The sequence below is a fragment of the Apostichopus japonicus genome, chromosome 9 (genome assembly GCF_037975245.1).
Source record: "Apostichopus japonicus isolate 1M-3 chromosome 9, ASM3797524v1, whole genome shotgun sequence".
NCBI classification, from domain to species: Eukaryota; Metazoa; Echinodermata; class Holothuroidea; order Aspidochirotida; family Stichopodidae; genus Apostichopus; species Apostichopus japonicus.
In genome coordinates this window covers 17,191,917-17,212,500 of record NC_092569.1, presented here as the reverse complement: position 1 = coordinate 17,212,500, position 20,584 = coordinate 17,191,917, and the positions used below count along the sequence as shown (strand labels likewise).

Genomic DNA, 20,584 nt, shown 5'->3' with positions numbered 1-20,584 from the left:
ACCTCAACGGTGTCTACAATGGAGGCAACGGGGAAATGATCTACTCTTATTATAGTAATTACTGCAGCGTCCAATATGTTGAGATGAAACTTCGACCAACCTCTTGGGTTGATGAACGATCTTACGATTCATTTTCGTCATAATGCAGAAGTTAAATACATATGACCAAACGGAGCGTGGTTGGGATAGACTTTATGGATAACAACATAAGAAAACATTAAACCCATTAAATTGGACCATTCACTAAAAAAAGTTTCTTGTTCGAAGGTGAATGACAACTTAAAAAATCGGAGCGAAAACCTATATGACATTGCTCTACTGGTGAGTCTTTCATCACTGCAAATAATTAAGAGATATCGACAATACTTAAATTACAATAAATAAAGTAATACTGCAAAAAAAGGGTCCGAGTTTTTATTTAATTTGTAAAATTTTGTTAAAAGAGAAACGCAGACACCAGTCGTACACAAAATACACACCGAAATTCATATATAGTTATTAGCATACCTTACTATTGATATAAGTTGTATTATAATCGTGCCAAACAACTTTTTCGTATATTTGATACACCAGACCCCTTCCCCACCCAACCCATACAGGACTAAATGGAATAATGTTGTGTGTTAAAAAGTGCAAACATTACTCCACAACGTCTACAACCGAATCCGAGCGAAAGTGTCTGAACGTACATGTTTGTTATGAGGCGCGTTTCCAGTGTGTGGGGGGGGGGGCGTTGGGCGCGCACCCCCGGGTTAGTAAAAGAGGAGAGAAACAACACGTGAGGACAAGAAGGGAAAAAAGAGAGAAAGAAAAAAGAGGAGGAAGGAGAGGAAGGAAGGGGAAAAAAAGAAGAAAGAAAGAAAAAGTAAAAAAATGTTGGGAGTAGAAGAAAAACACCAAGACACCGGGAAGAGAAAAAGGAACAGTGACATAGTAACAGCGCCGATCCATATTATATACACAGGGTAGCCAGTGACGGATCGAGAATTTCGGAAGGGGCGTGCGCTTCACCCTAACCCTTACACCGACAACTCCTTTTTTGAAGTTTCCATTTTCCTCTCTCACTTATGTCTATATTTAGACTATATATGGTCTATAATAACGCGTGTGTGTATGAACGCCTTAAAATATTGTTCATTGTGCTATGAAACCAACAGGCTGTGGCTGGTCTCAAACTCGACCGAGTCGTCGGGGAACATGACGCATTTCGGTATTAGACCAGAATCTATATGCGAACTGCACTAGACCTATGTCCTTCGATGCAACACTGTCATCCAGATATAAAATGTTATACACTCTTACAATGAATCTAAAAATAAATTCCGCATGCGATTGGAGAATTGAGCACATCTCCTGTGAATATCATGTCGTGGATCCAAGGGTGTATCATGGGCGGAGTGGGGGGGGGGGCGGACGCACCCATCACTTCTCGAGATTGTTCCCATCTGCATGAAAACGCGCGCCCCACAACCTTACGCCCTACCCTCTTATCGCTTCCTGATGAGTTACGAAACTTAATGACCTTCGCCCGTAGTACCATGTACATGACAAAATCCGGCAACACACCACTTCGTCGATAACAAGTGATCGGGTTGTGTATTAGTGACGCCTAGAGGTCGTGCACTGACCTGCATGCAGTGTAACCACTCCCGAATTTGCAATGTCCCAAATACAGGCCCGAAAAATCCCAAGAAATCTTAAGGTTACTGTACTGTATGGATATCTAGCAATATCTAGCGATATCTATAGGGATGAAAATCCCAAGATCTTTCATATTTCCATAGAAAAATAGTTTCGGGAAACTCAAAAATACACGTAAAGCGCTGAACATCGGCTGTATCACCTGTTAGTAACTATAGCACAATGGCAGCCAAGAAGAGATATGTAAGTTATTTACTTCACTGCTGTATTAGGCCTACTCAATTTTATTTGATGCATGCAGTTATCAAAGAGACCCATGACTGTGAAAGCAACATTATGGCAACAATGATAAATTTTACACGCATTATTCCTGAGGTTGCTTCCGTGGGAATTTGCCTATGCAATCGGATAGTAGACATAAACAAATCAGTGGAAATGTCACTGACGTAGTAATATACTAATATGTTCATTCATGAAGTGCGGCCCGTGTATGTTTATGTGTTGTATATAGTAGCATATCGTAAACTTTAAAGGACAGCCTAGAAGCAAACCGCAGAGTTATAAAACTTGTGGGCGTAAATAATCCGCTCTTCCCGACTTGTGTGGGATAGGTCGGGATTGAGCTTCTAAGGGAATATAGATAGCATGAAATTCCCGCTTTTTCCCCGCCATTTTGGGTCATTTTTTTGGGGGGGGGGTGGGGAGGGTTACGATAAACTCCGTATCTCCCTAACCCTCCCTTATACAAAGACAATATTTATTTCATTGAATTCTTATTGACATTCTAAACGGTGAAAATCTTTCAAAGCGGCAACACAATTGTAATAGGCTTTCCCCAAAATCGTCAATGTCCTTGACTCATCATATCGCAATATCCCATTGACATGTACAGCTACGGTAATATGTTTTGTCTTCGTAATAAGCTATATATATATTGCTCATTTCGATGGACTAGTTGTGATAAAAATGCTACAAAAAGTTAATTAGCACCGGCATTCGACAAAATGATCGGCTACAGCACTCTGCAAGTGGCAATACTGCTTCATCTGAACTTCCCTAAACTCGTTTAATGTTTTGAAACACATCGACCGCAGTGACATTTCGAGGATGCATTGCGATGTGAGTCGTTATGACAGCTTGTTATACCAGGTGAGCTATTGTTACGATGACACCAATGCTGAAAGCCAGTACGGTGTTGTGAGGAAACCTGTCAGATCACTGCCGCCCAAACCTCCGCCTCCTCTCTTCCAAATTGGCATTGGTGAACGTGGCAGATAGAGAATCGAATCCTTCAGTGTGTAATGAACTTGAAAGTGTGTGTCTTTCGAAATGAAAAAATATAGGGGCATCGCACAATAAACAGATACAATTTATTTATTACAGTCTGATTTCAATTATTCGAATTTGTAAAGCAAACAGCAGATATCACATCACATCAGTGAGCATGAAAATAGCGTTCCACGATGAACAGCCTTCAAACTGTCTACGTGTGTAGTGTTCGGTTTCGGAAGTATTTTGTATCTTTTCATTTCCTTTAACGAAGTTTTATAGTAGACGTTATAAGAGACTTTAATATTTGTACACCAATAAATTAACTGTGTCTGAATTTTCGAGAATTCCCTGACCAACATTCTCCATCACAATTCCCACTACTCGTGCAATTTTGACAGGCCTATTACGGGTTGAAGGAGGTTTTTCTATATTGGTTGTCCATAGATGAAATTGTGTGCAACATTATGGGTATGTTTTGAATTGATTATATTCACGAGAAATGTAAATTTTCAAATTCTGAACAAATAATGGGCTTAAAACCTTGAAAAGTTGGGCTGACGGGTACTGTGGGCCGCGACATAGAATCACCTACAAAAGCAATGATCCACAGGAGATGCGATGAGGTGTGACTGGTGACAATCTTCAAAAATGTTATGGATGAAAAAATTTTCATGGGAAGTACTTGGTTCTCAGGCAAAAGTGTACATCTGTTTGTTCATTTTCAAGCCCGAGTAGTAACATTTCAGATGGTCTGGATAGGGGTGAGGGGGGGGGGGCGGTGGGTATCAAAACCAAAATTTGTTTTTGTATCTGCTAAACGAGATCCACGTAGTATGTACTTTTTTTAATCAAACTGACACACGTAGGCTTACTTATACGGGGAACAATATCAGAGAATGTTGGTATTCGTCACTCCACTTGTCTTCTCTGCCATTAATGAGGAGACTGAAAGATGGTCTATGAAGCAATTTTCTACCCGCCCTTATCAAAATATAACAAAATCGTTTCTAATTATGTTACCGACTATTTTAACATTGACCTTGGATTTTCAGGCTCAACATCTGATAAAATGTTTCAGTATTGTTTGAATATAGTTACACTAAACTTAAAAAAGGTATTTCCAGTTTATCATTGGGTAGTTTATATTTATATTATCCTCGTGTATTTTTATAATATCATTATATGCTTTACATATTATGCGAAATGTACATCCGCGTGTAGTCTATCGTCGTACACTATACTCACAAAACAATGACGTAATATATGATAAATTCAATTGAGAGAATATATCCTACAATAAGCTTCAAATGATCGAGACTGTTAACCTCATATCTCATAGTTTGTAAATATCGTACGGAAACGGCCTGTCTTTTATCAAGTCGGTTGCTAATGAGGATTAATTTCGGCCAATTTCAATTTTAACATAGTTTACATAAATGGTATAAAAAATGAAATAACGGAGTTCGTTCTGTTTATTGTAGCACATTGTGTACAAGTTTATTCTTCGAGCTAAGTAATTTTATTTGCACGATTTTTTGCCGAAACACAACTTTATTTTATTGACATGTTCATATGCCAATAACGAATCCCCCTCTTCCCGAAAAAATGATAGTATTAATAACATACTATCTGAAATGCTCATTGTAGAACGAGTGAGCGAATCAAGAACTCTATGAACATCTGTCTTACATATTGGGAAAATCCGGCGGTATGAGAAATATACCATACATCCTGTTTTGTAATTACAAATAGCGGCTCCTTTTAAAGACGATGTGTTAGCCGGTAGATGATATCCGCTTATTGAACGTTCGTTATATTTCATATTATATTGGTACAAATTGGTACAAGTATTTTCAACGCTGGTATTAATAAAGAAGGAAATATTTGGCTATATTTATCTATCATTTCAAATCAATTTAAAAATAAATATATCGTTATGACATTCTTCATTCAAAATAATATAAAGTGCGTTCCACCTATTCATTAGTTATAACTATTCGTTGCAAATGATAGTAGCGGTGTAAGAAATTCCAGCAATATTCAATTACTATACTGAGCACACATTGCGCTTGTCTTGGTCGACACAGATTATTGCATTATGTGTTATTACGTTTCCCGTTATGTTTTGATTACATTTTGCGTCAAAACATATCTGGTTAACATTACATTTTGCGTCAATTATTACATTTTACATCGTAATAGATTTACCAATTGTCTTGGTACACCGTGAAAATGTATTTTTTGAATCATATACCTTGTGTACTGAACTAAAAAATAACTTTAACCTCTGCAATAGTTATTTATTTATAAATCTGAAGTTTTCATACAAGATACATATTTCAATACATATTTCAATGGTGATTTTCAATATATGTTGGCTGATTCACAGCTTAAAGGGTATGTTGATTAATCTGGGTATAGTTAATAATTTCACGGGCATACATCATTCTTGCATAAGTTTCCCCAGAGGAATAGCAGCATCATCAAGCAGTGTGCTCATTCCAAACTCGGTGCAAATTATTATTCGTTGTCATTTGTAACATAAAGCCCATGAAAGGACTTCCCAGTGTATTCCACTTACTTTCTTATATCAACTGTTAATAAGAATCTACTTTAACTATACCCCAGTAATACATACTGTACGAGAAAATTACCACCATCAAATTAAAACAGACCGATTTTATACATATTCTGCTTACTTACAATTTTAGATAAATGGGAAAAGCAACGTCGTATCAGTTGTAAGTTTGAATTTTACGTACGGTAGTTATCACATGCTGGAATATTTCGAAATAAAACGATCGAGAATGTAGACATTTTCTCTGTATTCACATTTGATAATATCTAAGATGATGTATTATTCCATTTTCGATACCGCTGTACTAGTAAGGTGATCAACTTAGAAATGCACCATTTTACTTGTTTTTTATGAGTAAGGATTCGTTCCCATGGCTCAAGAAAGAAATTGTATTTTTAAACGAAGATGAAACACGATCTCGTGTTCTGCTATATTGTACTAAAGTTGACATAGGCTGATCTTATTTGGTGTTCAAATATGACTTCATGTTAACAGAAGTCACTGTCAAATATGACTCTACATTAACAGAGGGTGCCAACGAACTTCAGTATTATGGTAGAATATCAAATATGGCTGAACACTGTCCTCAAAGATGTCGGCGTACCACAACCATAATTGTTTCATTGACTTATATCCGCGGTGGACCCGAAATTGAGCTTGCTGGATCCCATTGTAATATTCTACCCAATCCACAGAGCCATAGAACTGATGGATGTACCTACTTCTTGATTGGCTTCAGACTGCTAATTAACGGTAATATTTTAGGGGTATGCTGATTATCAGCGTGTATACCACATCTCAACTATAGTAATAGTTTAGTCATCGCCTGGCCAGACTGGACAGATCGAGGTTTACATTCTATAAATCAGGAAGGTCTACATATGTTCTTTCTGATTTAATCTAGTAGCCAGATCGGAAGTTAAACTTTTGCGAATGAAATAGAAAATCTATCAAGGACTTTCTCCTGGTGTTTGTGTAGACTCCCCACAATCCGCACTGACCCCCCCCCCCCCACACGTTTACACAAAGAATAGTTAACTTTGATATTGATGGGGTTTTTCAAATACGCATATGTTTGTCATAAGAAAACAGTTTTTAGATAGACTATAACATTCTTGTTGTGCTTCAATGACAGTCATTTACCACAACCCGTGTATCTAGATACCATAACGGTACGGAGTCTAGAATTTAATATCTACTAAGTTAAATTACCAATGTTATTGTTCGGTAATGTTCTTATTTTTACGCTAGGAATTATTTCCGTTTATCATTAACTTCCCCAAAACAATATTCTGCACAAGGTTATAAACGTAATAGAAAATCACGATTGAAGAGAGACAAATGTATGTGTGTCAACGATGCAATTTTATTTTGGAAATGATAGTTAGCTTTGAGGCCGTTAAGTAAAGTATCTTACAATGTAAATATGCAAGTATGCATACGTTGGTATCTATAAGTTTATCTTTTCTTTTGTCAATGATACGACATTGCTAAGTAGATAAGTAGCCAATGTACCATAGAACTATTCACGTTTGCAGATGTTGGCATCCATCTTTATCTTTTGTGTTGTTGAGGCTACGAATTTTCCCTTGTGGTATATCGATGTGATGATGTACTACCAGCATAAGCAGTACATGGTAATACAGGGTTGGGTTCAGTTGCACAAAATCTAGCAACGTGCAAGTATACATAATTTAAGCCGTTATATAATTGGTAGTGTTCAAGAATCATCATCACATGAGATGTGGTAATGTATTGCATGACAGGCAGATAGCCAGCGTTCGTGGTATGAAAGAACAAACGAATCTTTATCACCATCCTAAGAGTCCGAGAGCTAATGTTTCATGATACGATGTAGGCTCTAACCAAGCGGCAGAAGCATATTGTTTTGTAGTGGGAGGATAAGATTTGTTGTCGTCCATGGAAGGGTCTAAGGGAACGTTTGTTCTTTGCATAGCTGGATAAATACATATTAACATGACCTATAGGTCTTTATTTCAAAAATAGTTAAAGGATATGATTGCATGTTGAGTAACGTGTAATATAACAATAACCTTACATATCAATAGTCATAAGCCAAATTGGCCCGTTTCCTCGAAGATTATACACGTGATGAGGTTCACAGCACTTATTAATATTAATCCGACGTCTGTCATCTTCAATCAGCTGGTTAACAGAACGACGAGAAAATTTGGTTAAGTTGCATATGCGGACGGCCTGGTTTGTGTTTGCAGCCGTACGGTAAGCCATACAGTACATCCGAAGTAAGACCTTCACACCGCACAGCGTGTCCGCACCACTTTAATACCTAATATTTTGTAACTATTCAAAGTTAGTTTTATAAAGTAGGACTAGGCTTAACTGTGTCGTTTATCAAGATCTTTAAGTAAATTAAATCAATGTCTTAAACAAACAAATGTTAAATCCTAGCAGGATCTTCCTCAGAGTCTGACTGACAAGTAACAGTAACATAAGAGACAAATACACACATATAATACAGACAGGTTAATGAGTAATGTAAACACAAACGAGATATGAGTAAGAGGATTAGTAGATAATGGATGGAGAGAAGAAAAAACTAACAGGGAGAGGTGAACTATGAGGGACAAAGATTGGTTTAAGGTAAGAGGGTAAGGGTTAATCTGCAGAAAGACAAAGATCAAATGTTAATTTTCCTTTTTCACAAACAAACGTTCATTAACCAATCATGAATGTGGGTGGATTATGTGTTGGGGTAGGGTGTGGGTTCTTCCGGTGGCCGGAATTGACCGCCGTCTGAACAGTAATCCGGTATTCCAATGCATCCAGTTACTTCATTAAGTTGACCTGGTCAGTGTCTTCTTGAAACAGGTTGCCACCTTTTTCTTTGTATCATTGCATAAATTAGGGAAACAATGTTACCCTTTGATAACATATCTGATTAGTGTCTAACATTATGAAAAATAAGGATGAACATATACAACAATATACGTAATTTACAGCGTACAGCAAAACGGTTTAGAAGAAACAGGGTTAAATAATGAAAGCATTCCACTCGTAAATTTCTACCATGACAACCATCATATCTACTGAATACGTCCTTTTCCTCTAGAGGGAGAGCAACACGCTTAATTGTATTACGCAGCCATTGCTTCTTCCTGTGCAATGCATCGTTTATTTCAAAACTTAAAATACTAATGACACTTGTTACCCGAACGTATATTTAAATTCAACCTTTAATATAAAATATCCACATTATATGTTATGGCTGAATAAAACCTTTAACATGTTTCTTCAGTAACGCGATGAACGTTAGTTCCAAGCCCAAGGAATGATCGCTAAAAGTCGATACGTCTCGATTAATAATTACGTAATGAAATGTATACCTCCCATTTGATAATTATGTGAATGTTCTCTACTATATCTATGGAGCGCAGAGCCAGGTCGACTCAAGGGGGACAATTATGTCAAGAGGCTCTTAGTGAAGGCTTCATGATAAAAATCAGAATACGCTATTATTTATCCGATATCTCTCGATAACCTAATGTGACCCGGGTCCCACTCTACATAACCTGTCCGCTATATTAGATCGATGAAGTATGAATTGCCACGTGAATTATTGTGGATCTTCTATCAAACGCAAGGCAGACATATCGACGGATTTTAATTCAGATGGTTTCATAGACATTAGCTTTCTATTATGATTAATCACATTAATGCTTTCTTCCTACCAGTGCTGGTGAATATTGTGGAAAGTACTTTGTCACTATATCGACAATTTCTTGCACAGCAGGCGTTTCAAAACTCTCTATAAAGTAATGTTGTGAATCCTTTAGATTCACGTTATTATTATGAACGAACACCAATTTGTCGCCAGAAAAGCCAATCATTTGTACATTTATATGGTAGAATGAGCAGAACGAAGGAATACTATAACAAATTAAAGTAGCAATGTCAACAAATCCTGATAAAGTTAATGCCTTCCCAGTATTGTACTGTATGATTACTTCCCAGAGTTGGCTAATTTGTTCAAAAACTTTACCAAATTGTGATCTTTGGAGATCTTTGGTATCAGTGGCGTAGGAAGGTACTTTTGAGTGGTGGGGCTGAAGACTTATGGCCGGCCTGGGGGAGGGGTCTAAGGGGAGGGGGTGTCCCCCTCTCCTTTGGAATTTTTGGCATTTCCAGGTAGCCTCAGATGCAATTTGGTGCAATATAGCACACTTCAACACCGACTCCATTTTGTAAACTTAATTTTGTATTGTCACCTGGCCTTAGATGCAATTTGGTGCTCCAAATGAGATTTTTTTTCTCATTTGGAAATGAAAAAGAGGTTTTCTGACTTGCGAAGCGGGGGGGGGGGGCGAATGATACTGAAAATGTTTGTGTCATCATTATATTTTCGACGAGGGTCCGAAAGGAAAGGAATGCTTTTCTAAGGAATACCTTTATAAGTCTTAAACGAATGGTATTCAGCGTTGCCAGTTTATCTTTGACCAATGCGGTATGAATATCAAGAATCACAAGGGACTCATATATGAAAGTAAGGGCCTCCTGTTTTTTTAAAGGATATCCATTATTTGTGCAAAATATGTTATGAGGAACCTGTCAAAAGTAAGAAGAATCAATTTTAAATAAATTGGGGTTCTGTGGTGTAAAGTTAGCTGAATCTTTCCTGATTCCTATAAACTACTTTTTATTGTGATATCATATTTACAAGTTTATGAAAGTTTATTCTGATTTGAGAATATGACCGCAATGAATTCCAACATATTTTGTTTTCATTTTGTCAAATACTAATCAGTTCATCAGTGAAACATCAACAAGTTGAAACGAAGACAGGATACAAACTGCCCTTCTTTTATGGAAGTGAGATCTTGCTGCTATCAAATGCTAAAATATATCGTATATTTATACAATATAATTTATAAAGAACTTGCCAAAAAAGCAGACAGAGAAACAAAAACTTCAATGATATTTTGATGATGTAAGTTAACTGAATCCTTTCATCTGAAGACTCTTGCACTTCACTTTAAACCGTTAACTGATTATTTCAACTCAATGCTGTTGTTTTCGTGTATAAATCAAAAAAGGACAGTATAGGCCGATTTATAATTACCTGCAAGGTGCGTGAATGGTTCCTCCTATTGGTGACAACTTCTAAATGCACCTTGATGTGAAAGGTACAACGGCCTAGGACATGACTGGGTATTATACCACAACATCCTACTTGATTGTTAACATTCGTGTAGTGGCATAAAAGGTAAATGTCATCAGCTAACTATAGCAGTGCCAGGGTAATGCTACATATTATCAGACACAGCTCACATTGTAGACACAAATGACAGTGGCGAGCAATGTGTTAGTAAAAAGTGCGGTTGTGTAGGTCAATATTGTATCATGTGCAAAATATTATTTTTAGCAGGACCCCGGTTTTTATGATCAATATATAATGATCAAAGCGTAAGCGATGTAGTTGTGTCTTTGTGGTTCTAATCTATGGAACACAAACAGAGAGCCGAATGTACGTACGTATAAAAGCATCGCTTGGAATTAATCCCAAGAACAAAAATCACAAAAGACAATCGTACCATCTTGAGAAATGTTACGTAGTAGAAAATACCTACTAATCTTATTATAAGTATGAAACCCATTGCATATTATTTATATACGAGTATACAATATCCGTAACCACAGTGTCCATGTCTCGGAATACTAGTCTGAAACCTACATGCATGTGCCGGTTAAAGGATATACTTGTCAGTATGTTACATCAAACTATAAAATAAGTGCATGAAAATACGGTGTTGTCCACAGGGGCGTACGTAGGATTTTTGGTGTAGGGGCGAGGAAGGCAATTTTCTGTCCCCATTTTCAGGCACATAGCGACGGGTCGCCGTCCAGAGGGAGGAAAATAATTAATAAACAAAATTTGGAAAACAAAAATTTTTCGAATAAGGGTTTGATGCAAAATGGTGCTAAAATTTTCATTTTTCACTACAGTCGAGTACCAAAATTTCCTTTTTTTGTACAAAAAAGATAAAATAAAGTGCGCACCTGCGCAGTCAAAAACCCTTCGGTTATTTCACATATCGCCAATAAAATAGTATGTGGATACAACTATATACCCACTCAATGCAACCGCGCGTATAGCGCAAATATTTCTGAGGTGACCGTTCATGACATTCTCTAAGTGCCTCCCCCCCCCCGTGTTGCTCTCCTCACAGTCAGCCCCCAGGTTCGAGTAAACTGATATTTCACCGTCGCCCATCGCGTCCCCAACATCTTATGTGGGGTGCACTCTGCCGGCTGGTAGTCGATGAATTTCGTAATTTTCTGAGAACGGAGTAATTTCCCTTATGCTTTGTTTTAATGTGTTACTTTCCAGTTTTCTGCACAAACATATTGCAATAAGTAATACGACAGTAAATGGCTATATAGCAGGTGTATTTGTGTGATCACTTCCTTTACGTAAAAAAAAATGTAACAGGGGCTATCACTTCTGATCTATAGAAATGTGTGCCCAACAACGTCGTATAAGTAATTAGTTTGAATGTAAGAACAACGTACTGTAAGTGTTACTTAGCTATTCCAACTGAATTGTTACGAACTAAAACGATCGAGAATTTAATACATGTTCTCTGCATTTACATGTTATATTATCTAATTTGATATATTATTTTCCATTTACTCGTGCTGTCATTAGCTTCATGATGCACCATTTCGCTTGTGTTGTCACTAGCTAGAATGTCTTCCAATGAAAGAAGAATTGCATGATTCTAAAGATGCAATAAAACCAAACATAAAACAAGAAGATGAAAAACGATATTGCTATATTGTACTAAAGTTTGCACAAGCTAATCTTATTTGTTTTTCAAGTATGACTTCATATTAACAGAGGGTGCCAAAGAACTTAATCATGCATATTATCTCCAAAATGGCTAAACATTTTGCTTACAAATGTCGGCGTATCACAACTATAAATGTCTTAAGCCCGCTCTCGGCCTGAAATGTAACTTGCTGGATAACATAGCAAGTTTCTAAAAAATCCGCGGGCCATAGCACTTATAAATATACTTACTTCTGTTTACTTGTGATTGGCTCTGTGGAGCAATATGCTAATAAACGGTAATATTTGGATGGTACGATGATTTCCAACTTTTAAGCATATACTATTAATTTTTTACAACATTGTTGTGCTAGTTATCTTCATCACCTGGCAAGACTAGACAGATCTATATTGGCATTATATTAATCAGAAAGTTCTTCATATGTTCATTGTTATTTAGCCTAGGAGCCATTTCGAAGGCTAGATACGGGTGTTTCTGTAGACTTCATCCCCCCCCCCCCTATTCAAACCTCTCAAAAACGGCACTTACACACATATTGACAGCAAATTCCTGTCATCAGAAAGCAGTTTTTTCATAAACTATAACATTCTCGTTATGCTTTAAGAACGTTCATTAAACACAACTCATTTATCCAGATACCATAAAGAATTTCAGTTTAGACTTCAATATCTGCTAAGTTGAATTACCACTGTTGTTGTTCGGATGTGTTTATTTGTTTACGCTAGAATTTTTTCCACTTATTAGCTTCCCCAAAACAATAACCTGTACAAGATAAGAAACATAAAATAAAATCACTATTGAAAAGAGGAAATTATAGTTAGTTGTAAGAGTGCTAGGTAGAGATATCTTACAATGTAAATTTGCAAGTAAGGACACGTTAGCATATATAAGTTAAGCTTTGTTTTGTAAATGATACGACATTGCTAGTTGTTAAGTAGCCAAACGAAAGTACATATAATTATGCACGTATGCACATTTTTGAATCTGAATTTATCTTTTGTGTTGTCGAATTTTCGCTTTTGTTACATCGATGTGATCATGTAATAACCAGCTTAAACCCGACATGTTAATACAGGGTTGGGTCCAGTTCCACAGAATCTAGCAACATTCAAGCAGACATAATATATGCCGCGTAAGCGTTATATAATTGGTAGTTTTCAAGAACAATCATCGCGCGGGATGAGGGGCTGTCTTCTTTGACAGGCAGAAAGCCAGCTTTTGTGATGTAGGGGAAAAAAAAATATTTCGTCACTACTTTAAGAGTCCGAGAATAGCAGGTAATAATAAACGATTCAGGCTCTAATTTAGCGGGCAAGGATTTATTTGTACTGGGAGGATAAGAGTTGTGGTCGTCCTGTGGAGGATCTTATGAACCGTTTGTCATCTTCCTTTGAGAACTGTTGTAAAACGGACACTGCTTCGATGCAACCCGGTGTAGTATTCTGCAACTTTCGATGAAATGTTGAAAGATTTTCGACTGCATATATATACTTTTAAAGGAATACTTCAGGAATGTTTGTAATTTTATGTCTTTTAGTAGAGAGGCGTTGGTAAGCAGGCGCGTTTCCAGAGGGGGGGCGTTGGGGGCGCGCGCCCCCCGGGTAAGAAAAAGAAGAGAGAACAAAAAGAGAAGAAAAAAGGGAAAAAAGAGGGGAAAAAAGAGGAGGAGGAGAGGAAGAAAAAGAAGAAAGAAAGAAAAAGGAGAAAAGGAGGGAGTAAAAGAAAAACGCCAAGACACCTGGAGGAGAAAGAGGAACAGTGACATCATTACAGCGCTGATCCCTATTATATGACTGATCAAGGATTTCGGAAGCGGCGTGCGCCTCACCCTATACCATCGTCAACTCCATTTTTGACGTTTCCATTTTGTCCTCTCTCAATAATGTATATGTACATATATACTATATATGGTCTATCATAACGCGTGTGTGTGTATATGAAACCTGCTATGAAACCAACTGTGGCTGGTCTCGAAATCGACCGTGTCGTCGGGGAACATGACGCGTTTCGGGAAGGGGGCGACCGCCCCCACCCCCCCCCCCCCCTTGAGCATATTTTTTTATGACATCGTTAGTAATTTCAAAAAATAAAATGCTTAGATGCAACTTACAAGGCTGGGGAAGTGTCATTTCTAGCAATCTGGGAGGCATTTTCGGCCAAAATTTGCTTGTACGCTTCGCGCCAACAAATGATCCTGCAGGGTAGTGCCATTTCCAGCGATCTGGGAGGCATTTTCGACCAAAAATTTTCTTGTACGCTTCGCGCCAACACATGGTGGCGCTACGCTTAGATAGTTTGCCTACAGGCTTCGCCCCTCACTTGGCAAACTCCTGGCTACACGCCTGCTCGAATTTGTAAAGCAAACAGCAGATATCACATCATATCAATGAGCATGAAAATGGCATTCAAAAATGAACAGCCTCAAAACTGTCTATGTGTGAAGTCATGGGCGTGCGAGCCCAATTTGATTTAGGGACTGTAACGACTTGCCCGAAAAAAATAACCAAAAACATGTTAATGTCAATATCACATAAGCCAGCATCGGTTACTACATCGTATGGCATCGTGTACCGTACGATCCGTGAAAGTTTCGCAGTATACCGCGGGATGCTAATGTAAACAACAAAATATCTTATGTAGATGGGGAAAACCTTGAAAAGGGGGCTGACGGGTATTGTGGGCCGCGACGTAGAATCACCTACAAAAGCAATGATCCACAGGACATGCGATGAGGTTGAACATGATTTGTGACTGGTGACAATCTTAAAAATGGTTATGGATGGAAAAAAAAAAAACTATTGGGAAATACTTGGTGCTCAGGCAAAAAGTGTACATCTGGTTGGTCATTTTTAAGCATGAGAAGTGCCATTTCCGGTGGTCTTGGGGGTATCAAAACCAGAAAATTTTCTTCTACGCTGCGCGCCAACCGATGGTGGCGCTCCGCTTAGATAGTAATTGGCGCCCCCCGGGTCAGAAAACCCTGGATACGCCCCTGGTAAGTCCCCTGATTTGTTCTGGGGGTTAAACCCGCCAAATGGGTACGTGGTTGAGCCCTTTTTCTACCCTCCGTATCGATTTTAAATGTTAGTGGAGAAGGGGGTGGGGAGGGTCCCAAATTTGGCTTACATCGGTTAGGGGAGGGATCTAAGGAAACAATTGTTTATTTGGGTAAATGGAAAATTATATTATTTCCACTATTAATTTCACATATGTTTTAGAACTTCAATGTTTGCGACAATATCGATTGCCCTTTCACGCTTCGTCCCCTAAAATTAACTGGTGTACGAGGTTACTTGTATAAATCGTGTTGGTGTATATGTCAAAATGTCAAATACTAAATAAGAGTGGAAAAAAGGAATAGAGAGGGGGAGATGACTTGATTCTACGAAATGATTGGAGTAATTTGATATCTTTATTAAAGGTTGCAAACCAATTGCTTACCGTTTATTTAACAGTACGAGCACGTTGTATGAAGATAATATAGACAGCGGAACCTTAAAACTAACATTTGAAGAAAGTGTAATTTCATTCCTGTATCCTTACCTGTTTCAACTTTTCATAAGTGTCTTATCCAATAATTGGGAATAAACATGTTATACAAAAAAAAAAACTGTTATAAGTAAAACATATTTCAAATAAATTAGAGTTCATTAAAAAGGGAACTGTATTTGGCTATTTAGAAAGTGTACTAATTTAACATAACATAGTCATTTTAAAAGTCATTTTATTTTAACATAATCCTAAATCAAACAGCCATTTAACGATCAGATGACCAACACATTGGACATGTTTTTACAGTATTTACTGTATGGAAAGATATTCAGCATGTGTAAAATCCAAGGCAGATATTCCGGCCATGTGTAATTTTGTCCCTGAAAAAAACTTTCTTCCAGGTAAATCCCAGGAGGAATGAACTTTATATAGGTAAAAAGTATCCAAGGTTTGAAATTGAAAAAGAAATGAAAGGTAATTGTTACCTTGTGTTTTTCTGTACATTAGAATTAAACTATTTGGAATCCTTTGGAAAACTAATTATTTAGTGATTTTAATTACACTATACATACAATAAGTACTGGATCATAGTTGCAACTACAATGCAGCATTTCAAATATTGCCTGCACAATTTACAGTAATTAATATATGCCTTTTGAAAGAGTCATACATTGTAAAGTTGCTATTGTACACTGTAACTACTGTAAATCAGTATTCCCCTTTTATTTTTATCTTTTTTACATTAGCATTGCAGTAAGAAAGCAAAATCAATCAAATATGTTTGATGCTGAAAACCAGTTATATACTGTTAACTGTTTAAGTTCTCATATATTGATTTGACAGAGCCAATCATGGCTGTAGTAAACCTGAGAATACTGTTTTGTGTGTTGTGTTTGGCAAAAACATCATCAAAATAGCATGAACTGTGTTGTATCTTTGCTGTTTCTTTTCTTTATATGTATACTTTGTAAAATTGACAAAAGTTTCAAATATGATACAAAGTTGCTGCCCAATGTTCATATAAAGGAAGCTAGTTCTGCCTTTTGGAAACCTGAGAATATGTACTACTGAGTCTGTAGGACATGAATTGTTCACCAAAATAGTGTACCTGCATTGTGACCTTTTACTTTACAGCATACCAAAATGAAATTAAGTCAACCAATTAAATAATTACAGTTATGTTGTTTAACAAAACTATTTAAAAAAAATCACTTTGAAAAGCTGATATTTTAACAATGAAATATACTTCTTTTTTTAAATGTAGGAAGACATCTGGTTGGCTTGTTCCTTTGCTTCTAACATAGAATACTATCACCATAGATTTAAATGTAAGTTTCACCTCATCTATTTGCAAAAATAAATGTGTCATTCTTGGTATAGTACAATATTACCAATTTAGTTTTTTTTTTTAAATGGAAAATAAATCATTCATTTGGAGCTCATAACTATATAAACCGTAACACACAACTCCTTGGTTATCAATCTAAACACAATCAGCTTGGGAGTGCATTAGAAATATGACTTATAATTGAGTCTGTAATTCCAATTTAATATAATATTTACCTTTTATTATCATAAGATATATTTTAAACAGTACTTTGCAGTCCTTTGTTTCAAATAGATATGCCAAGCTGTTCATTTTTTACATCAATCTGAGGCTACTTCTACTAAATTCTTGATGTTTCACAATCAAGAAACAACTACTTTAATTTGTTATAACTTATAAAAAAAGCTTTCTTGAAAATAAGAAAATAGTCATGATGAAAAGAAATTAATGAAAAGAAATTGCTGAAATCGATTCTGACATTTTATTAAATTATCTTAAAAAAAAAGTAACTTCAAGATTTGTAAAACATTTCCAGACATTCAGCCATTGTAAATTAGACAATTAAATGGCTAAATGAGGGAACAAAATACTTTTCAGGTAGTATTAAGATACTAGTTGAAGTAGAATTAGAAGTGTTTAAATTTATTTAGTTAGGTAGGAATAAAACTGATGACCTTAATTTAATTAAATAAAATTATCAGGTGGTTTTTCATTTTTATTTGGTTATATAATCTTTCTATTTTAATATTTAATATTATATCTAGTGTTTTCTGCTGTGTAAATCTCCAATTATTTGAAATGGAAAAGAAGCCAGTTCAGGATAATATAATGTCAGTAGTCTCAACATTCAAGAGAAAATATTTCTGCCCAATTTTTTAATCAACTAACCTGTACATGTAGATTATTTATGTGTGCAGTACTGTACTCATGAATGCTTCTTTTGGGTGCAATGTGTATACAGTATAAACTGTTTGTTTTTGGTGTTATTCTATCATGTTTATATTTTTCTTTCTAGTTTCATTTTCCCCTCCATTTTCTTTCTACATTATTTGTATCTTTTTATTAACAATACGTTTTAAATTACAGCAAGAGATATAATTGGACACAATTGAAAAAAAGTTACTTCCTCTCTACACTAATTCCTATCGACCAATAAGCGACACTAATTTGCTATCAGACTACCGTTACTGACCAATCACTACTGGTTAATACGTTAACTACACTGTATCATGTTGGTGCCATTTTGCACAACGGTCTCTTAACTGGCGTTAGTTATTGAATTTTCATTTAAGTTATAATACTTTCAAGAAAACTTGTGTTTATGCCCTCCCGTGTTTATTTTACCAATCCCTATTCAGGAACCCGTTACTCACTTCCATACATTGTGTATGGCAATATAGTGTGAAACATGTGGATATTATTTAGCCAACCCAATGGAGTTTATGCACTACCATATCTAATTGACCAATCACAGGCAGCTAACACACATCATTTTGACATGCTGAGTACAAGATTTACCCTATTTATGGTGTTTATGCTCTTCTGTTCTGTAGTGGACCAATCACAGCCAATCTGTACAATCAGCATTCTCAATTGCTGAAAAGACTGAACACTTAATGGCTATTATCCTCTTCCTTACATAATCGCCCAATCAAAGCTCGTACAGTAAACTGGTCTAGACATCTGCCATGAATATTCATCACTATGCAGCTTGGTCATAGTCCAAGCATCTCCATTTCTTGTTTTCTTTGATCTAGGATGTACTATTGCAACATCAAATGATATACGGATAAGAAAGGGTTACGTCTGATCAGGAATTATCACTGTACACTATCATAATATCTGGCTATTAGCATTTTGCAGTGGCATGAATATCTGGGTGCTTTATCAACTCTGTAGCAATTTTGTTTATGTTTTTCTTTAAATCAGGATGTAAGACCTGAGATGTATTTTAAGTACAGATGTCTGTTTGGGTCTTCTGTGTTGATCATGTAAGCATTCAATTACAAAACAAAACAAAATAATTATTTGCAAGTGCACCTCACAGTGTTCAGAAGATGGGGTATCTTTGTCAACAGGGTCTTTATGTTGCACCTCATCGGAACCCTTTTCTTTTTGTCTTGTTCATTTAGTGCAGCTCATCATGATATGTATTGTTGAAGCATTTTGAATGTGGGACAATTGACTCAATATACTTGCAATAATTTATATCGTGTTGTGTCACTTTTTATGGGATTGTTAAGGTGCTGCCAACATTTTACATATTTTGTACTTAGCAGCTTTTAGTTACTGTAGTATACTCTATCAAACAATTTGCCAAAATGAAAAAAAAAAAAATTCTAAACTTTATAAAGTGATTTACCTCAATATAATGCTGAAAAATGATGAAATTATATACCACCGTTTCGCATAGTAAGACATTTCAACCATGTAATTGTAGCAAATAAATGATAAATTGATGATTAAAACATCATTAACAGCATTTTCCAGCAAAATCTGTAATAACCCATGCATCAGGATGTCATCATTTCAACAATTTGCAGCAAAATGATGAACTGATCATTTCATAATCTTGTCAATACAACATTCTATAGATTTTCTAACAAAATCTTTAATTACAATTGTACCGCAATGTCATCAATTCATCAATTTACATCAAAATGATGCTACTGATGCTACTGTCAAGCAAGTACAGTACAGTGTAGCTGCCTGGATTTAGAATGAGAGGTAAAGATGTCCAGCAACACTCTTTAACAGCTTCTCTGAGTTAATGTTGATCAATTTCTTGATCAGTTTCCTTATATGTATATGTTTAGCTCTTGAAAACCTTCTAGAAGTCATATATTTTGAAGTTTTTTTCTTTTAAATCTGCATAATTGTTTTAACAATTTTGTTTTTCTTTCGAATTTGTGTAAAAGTAAATTGGCCTGACGTTTCGATCCTAGCAGGATCTTCTTCAGAGGCTAAATGATTAGTAACAGTAACAGAAGGGACAAAAACACGCACATAATACAAACAGGTTAATGAGCGCGGTGAACACAATGAGATGGATGAAAGGGAATTATAAGTAGACAGGAGATGGAGAGAAGAAAGCAACAGGGGAGGAGGAGAGGTAGGGGATAGACAGTGGAGGGACAGAGAGGGGATTAAAGGATATACACAAATGGATTAATCTAGACTTGTATTTTATGATCAAGTAGCTTGCCAAGCCAATGAAGTTGATATCGTAAAAATGAATCTATTCATCTGTCTGTGTGTCCATTCATCCCTCTGTTCGATTATGTTAAGCAACTGTTGCCCCCAGTTACCTACTGTATGTGTGATCAATGTGTTTATGTGCAACGAAGTTGCCCAAGTTGTTGCACATGTCAAGGACTTCATTGGGTGTGTTCACAAAAGTAGGTCAAAGATCATTTGGGGTCATGATAAGGTCCAAACATGACA

At 36.3% G+C, this 20,584-nt stretch overlaps 2 protein-coding genes across 2 annotated transcripts in view; both read left to right on the top strand.

Annotated features, from left to right (window-relative positions):
- LOC139973660 (techylectin-5B-like) overlaps nt 1-239 on the top strand; it is a 2,421-nt gene extending 2,182 nt beyond the window's left edge. Inside the window, exon 3 of the mRNA XM_071980482.1 lies at nt 1-239. This exon is cut by the window's left edge and continues 207 nt beyond it. Coding sequence (XP_071836583.1) covers nt 1-143 — 143 coding nt within the window. The 3' untranslated portion in view covers nt 144-239.
- The window catches only part of LOC139973658 (uncharacterized), a 52,255-nt gene that overhangs the window by 4,878 nt on the left and 26,793 nt on the right, over nt 1-20,584 (top strand). The window lies entirely within an intron of this gene.